Raw genomic sequence first — 5,893 nt, forward strand, 5'->3', positions numbered from 1 at the left:
GCGCGAGAGTGAGAGGCAGGAGAGAAAGAGAGAGTGAGAGCGAGAGAGAGAGAGAGCGCGCGGCGAGAGAAAAGACGAGAGAGAAAGAGAGACGTGAGAGCGAGAGCGAGAGAGAGAGAGAAAGAGAGAGCGCGTGCGAGAGAGAAAGAGAGAGCGCGCGAAGGAGAAAGAGAGAGCGCGCACGTGACAGAGAGAGAGAGCGAGAGAGAGAGAGAGAGAGAGAGATAGAGTGAGAGCAAAACAGTGCAGAGAGAGAGAGAGAGAGAGAGAGAGAGAGAGAGAGAGAGAGAGTGAGAGCAAAACAAGAGCAAGAGAGAGAGAGAGTGAAGCGAAAACAAGTGCAAGGGAGAGAGAGAGAGAGAGAGAGAGAATAGCGCGCGCACGGAGAGAGAGACAGAGAAATAGAGAGAGAGAGCGAGCAAGACAGAGGGACAGCGACACATAGAGAGGAGTAAACAAAACCCTTCTACCCATACCCTCAATTCCCTTCAACCTACATCGTTGCTGCATTGTTTCGTTGCTAGGGCGACGGCGCTCATCCTCTGCGTGAACCACCTGGTGGTGGTGACGAAGCACGCATGCCACGCCCCGTCCGTCCTCGGCTGGATCGACGACTCTTCTCGCAGAGATGGACACCACCACAAGGTAGGCTGGGTAAAAAATATATCGGGAGCGATGTGCGATTGCTCTTCAAACCTCCGAAATCGCTCCGTGAGGCTCAAAATAGCTCCCCGTAAATTTTTTTACGAGAGCTATTTTTCCCACAGACTTTTACAAAAGAGCTCCCGTGAAAAAAAAAGTAATTTTTCCACTGACCCGCGCTTGTTGGCGAGGCGAGGTCACCCTTGTTGGGAGTCGTCCCTCGCAGTACGCGTAATTTGTCACCGGAAACGTTCGTAGCTACGGCAAAACAGCGTGTGGAGCTTGCTGTTTCAAGCATTGTTGTTTTACGCAGCCGATTACTCGTTCGTTGCTCGAGCGTTTCATCGTAATATTATTTGAGACTTTTTTGAGTAGGAGTTTTTTTGAGTGGGCTTTCTCCTATTTGTGTAGCATGTGATTGCTCGAAAAACCGCGTATTTGTATAGAGCTACAGCAAATGCACACACAGTCTTGCCACGACAGGAATTGTTATTTATGCAGCAATTTGTTGGCAGCAGTTTCGAATTCGGTATCCAAACATTCCGTCGTGATCTCACTCACCTTTGTTTGTGGGTTTTCCCCTGTTATTTGTGACGAACCATGAAGGACCTGTATTCAAACGATGCTCTAATGCTGAAATGGCGACACGTCCACAACACACGTAAAATCGTAAAAATGGATGATTGAGATCTAACGGTGATTCTATCTAACGTCATATCATCATCTAACGGTGATTCTAACGATGCGAATCTCTTTCTCTCTCGCAGATCCTGCACGACGCGCGCGATGGTGGCGAGGCAAACATGAAGAAGTCTCTCGATCAGCAGCAGCTGCTCAACAACTGCCACGAGGCATCGCAGCTGTAGCCGCGAGGAGGTCGAGTAGAGTCGCTGGTTCAGGTCGCGCAGGGGTCGCTCGTTGAAGGTCGCGCTGGTTGCCCTCTTGTTCAAGATCGTGAAACGAGTTACTGGGGGTGGGGCATCCTTCCTCAAGGTCATGAGAGAGTTGGCGGTAGGGAGCTGCCCTTGTTGTTGAGGCTGCCTCAAGGTCATGAGATAGTTGTGGGGGCTGCCATTCTCTCAAGGTTGGGAGTGTTCGGGGTGGGGCTGCCCTTTCCTTTCTCAAGGTCATGAGATTGTAGCAGGGCTGCCCTGTTTGACTGGATGACCTTCACTCCAAGGTCGCCTCGCGCGAACTCGATCTGTCGGCAGCCGAATCTCGTGGTATGATCGTAAGTCTGTCGTGTATGTCTGAGCTGTCACTTACGCTGTACGTCTATCGTCCGAAATACAACCCCATACATATTATGTCCCAGTGTTATTTGCCATGCATATCTTGTATACGGCAGATATCTTGTATTTGTGCAAGTTGCTGCATCGTCGTTGTGTATATTTTCCGCGTAATTCCGTGCTAAAGACATATTTTGTGTGCAGTGTTGCCGACTTTATTATCATATTCTTGACGGTGGATATGGTAGATCATTCTCATGATTATCGTAAAACATTTCCAATCTATTTAACGTTAATAACTTTGCCGTGGCAAAACTTTTAATGTAGGCAGCGTTAAACTGCATAGCCAAGAAGACGACTCGCACATTCCTTGCCAAGAACTGCCAGAAAAATGCACGTCTGCGAAATTCTTTCCTTTGTAAACGAGGTGCTAGCTGTAACACTACTCAAGAGTGCCCTCAAATTGCCCACATTTGTCGTTTTTAAATAATGTGTTTCTTATAGAACTAATACAAACTGCCAGAAAACGTGAAAGTCACAAGCAGTTTAATTCTGCAATTTCTATAATTTTGCCCAACCGTAAAGCTGTATTTGTAGAAAATCATGTTCAGTGAGATGGCCAATTCCAAGCTTTGTACTTATTTTTGCGATTGTGATTCCACTTTCATCACCAACCATTACCATATTTACTCCCACGAGTATCTTGAAGTGAATAAGTAATTAATGTATTTATCATCAATTATATCACGAGCGTATTAGGAAGGCCTTCATAATATGCTCTTGATTATATTATATCACCTATTCACTATATTGGGTAAATATTCAGATGCACAAACGATTTTTTTCAAGTACAGACGGAGCATAAATATCCAGTTTTTAAAATATGAACTCGCGTTAACATTCCCTCTTTATGCAACTTTTTATAGGACCGGTTACCGAGTATGCGTAACATACATGATATCATGTTTTAATCCTGAATATTTGAAGTTACTGAGAAATCATTATAGATCGCATTGTAATTATATTTATTACACGTTACTCTATATAACATATTTATAGGGATGTACATGTTTTACCACATATTTTATTACACGCACTTGGTGCTGGTTTACTAGTTTATACTGTTATGACAAGAAGTGCATTTAATAGTCGGTGCTTTTATGTACTTATAAGTATTTCTGTGTATACTTACATTATAATAAAAATATTCATGGAAAATGTGCTGCCATGAACGTGATACTTAAAAATTGATTAAAAATGCAATTTATTAGAAGTGATGGTTAATGTTGTTATAGTTTAATAATTAACGAATTTCAATCTTGTTAATCAGGTTTCTGAAATTAGATTTAGATTTTTAGGCCATTTTTTTAGATTGTTTGTAAGATGAATCAAAAGGCTGACACCCTGTAATATTTTTGGAGCGTACGTGTTTGGTGCAATAATTCGTTCTTGGAACAATTAACACGTAAAAACATGGTTTATGCACATTTCACAATAAGCACGTGTATAACACTGTATTTGTACTTACACATGTAAAAATCACTTTTTTAATAAAGTGTAAATAAAGTTTATTGTTATATTGTGAGCATATAAGTGTTATTTAATTCACCTTTCATAGCACCTTGGAGTAATGTGAGACTGATCAGAATGATTACTCCAAAATAGCACTAACGACACACATGGAAACGTTCTTATACGTTTATTCTTATAAGAAAATGGAGTGGCCGATCATCCACATTCAAGGATTCTAGTTAACTTCACATATTTGGCTGACACTTATCATCACACATTTACCTTGAGTCTGTTATACCTGCACTATTTCCTAAAAAAATTCTACTTTTACATCGTTAAATAAACTCCATCGCATTCTAGTACAATTGCTAAAAGGATTTGGCGCACAGATCAAGTCAAAAGAAGAGTTATAGACAATAGATGACAAAACTAATTTTCAACTAACATTTGTTACCTTGTAAAATATACTGGAATTAAACCAGATATAGCTGTTTATTAACGAGAATTACCAATGAAAAACAAGACATTTCGCGTTTTAAACAATTAACCAAGTATGTAAGTGAGGACGAACAATAACAACATATACAACGCCTAACAAACCCTTCTACCCATACCCTCAATTCCCTTCCAACCTACATCGTTGCTACATTGTTTTCGTTGCTAGGGCGACGGCGCTCATCCTCTGCGTGAACCACCTGGTGGTGGTGACGAAGCACGCATGCCACGCCCCGTCCGTCCTCGGCTGGATCGACGACTCTCTCGCAGAGATGGACAGCCACCACAAGGTAGGCTGGGTAAAAAATATACGGGAGCGATGAGCGATTCGCTCTTCAAACCTCCGAAATCGCTCCCGTGAGGCTAAAAATAGCTCCCGTTAATTTTTCGACGAGAGCTATTTTTCCCACAGACTTTTGAAAAAGAGCTCCTGTGAGAAAAAAAGTAATTTTTCCCCTGACCCACGCTTGTTGCGAGGCGAGGTCAGCCCTTGTGAGAGTCGTCCCCCTGCAGACGCGGAATTCGTCACCGGAAACGTTCGTAGCTACGGCAAACGCGTGTGGAGCTTGCTGTGTCAAGCATTGTTGTTTTACGCAGCGATTACTCGTTCGTTGCTCGAGCGTTTCATCGCAATATTATTAAGACTTTTTTGAGTAGTGAGTTTTTGAGTGGCTTTCTCCTATTTGTGGAGCATGTTATTGATGTCAGGCCTGCTCGAAAAACCACGGAATTTGTATAGAGCTACAGCAAATGCACACACAGTCTTGCCACGACAGGCATTGTTTGTTATTTTACGCAGCAATTTGTTGCAGCGGTTTCGAATTCGGTGTCCAAACATTCCGTCGTGATCTCACTCACCTTTGTTCGTGGGTTTTCCCCTCTTATTTGTGACGAACTATGAAGGACCTGTATTCAAACGATGCTCTAATGCTGAAATGGCGACACGTCCACAACACACGTAAAATCGTAAAATCGCGCATTGCGCTTAGCGAGAAAACGCGCAAGACGTCACCTGCTCACCAGTGAAAAAAATACACGGGGGCTTGGGGCGATTTAGCCCCCGAAATGCCAAAAAGAGCCTGTTGTATTTATCATAGAGTTCAATGCAAACCAAATTTTAGAGTGCTATTTTCATGCACACGAGCTTGAAAAGTAGCCCCCGAAAAATAAATTTTATTTTTTTCCCTGCTGCTCACTATCGCCACGGTGATTCTAACGATGCAAATCTCTCTCTCTCTCTCCTCGGCAGATCCTGCACGACGCGGCGATGGTGGCCGAGGCAAACATGAAGAAGTCTCTCGATCAGCAGCAGCTGCTCAACAACTGCCACGAGGCATCGCAGCTGTAGCCGCGAGGAGGTCGCGTAGAGGTCGCTGGTTCAAGGTCGTGCATGGGTCGCTCGTTGAAGGTCGCGCGCTTGGTTGCCCTTTGTTCAAGATCGTGAAAGAGTTACTGGGGGGGGGGCATCCTTCCCTCGAGGTCATGAGAGAGTTGGGGGGTAGGGAGCTGCCCTTGTTGTTGAGCTGCCCTCAAGGTCATGAGATAGTTGTGGGGGCTGCCCTTCTCTCAAGGTCGGGAGTGTTTTGGGGTGGGGGCTGCCCTTTCCTTTCTCAAGGTCATGAGATTGTAGCAGGGCTGCCCTTTTGACTGGGATGACCTTCACTCCCAAGGTCGCCCTCGCGCGAACTCGATCTGTCGGCAGCCGAATCTCGTGGTTATGATCGTAAGTCTGTCGTGTAAGTCTGAGCTGTCACTTACGCTGTGTCTGTCGTGTAAGTCTGAGCTGTCACTTACGCTGTATCTGTCGTGTAAGTCTGAGCTGTCACTTACGCTGTGTCTGTCGTGTAAGTCTGAGCTGTCACTCACGCTGTGTCTGTCGTGTAAGTCTGAGCTGTCACTCACGCTGTCTGTCGTGTAAGTCTGAGCTGTCACTTACGCTGTCTGTCGTGTAAGTCTGAACTATCACTTACGCTGTGTCTGTCGTGTAAGTCTGAGCTGTCACTTACGCTGTGTCT

General features: G+C 44.4%; 1 protein-coding gene across 1 annotated transcript in view; it reads left to right on the forward strand.

The window, feature by feature from the left end:
- LOC106812832 (transmembrane protein 98-like) overlaps positions 1 to 5,887 on the forward strand; it is a 7,580-nt gene extending 1,693 nt beyond the window's left edge. Inside the window, exons 5-6 of the mRNA XM_014816813.1 lie at positions 4,048 to 4,168; positions 5,128 to 5,887. Of these exons, the coding sequence (XP_014672299.1) occupies positions 4,048 to 4,168; positions 5,128 to 5,226 (220 nt within the window). The 3' untranslated portion in view covers positions 5,227 to 5,887. The remainder of the gene's footprint in view (positions 1 to 4,047; positions 4,169 to 5,127) is intronic.
- The last annotated feature ends 6 nt before the right edge of the window (positions 5,888 to 5,893 follow it).

This window comes from Priapulus caudatus, unplaced genomic scaffold, assembly GCF_000485595.1.
Source record: "Priapulus caudatus unplaced genomic scaffold, Priapulus_caudatus-5.0.1 Scaffold691, whole genome shotgun sequence".
Lineage (NCBI taxonomy): Eukaryota > Metazoa > Priapulida > Priapulimorpha > Priapulimorphida > Priapulidae > Priapulus > Priapulus caudatus.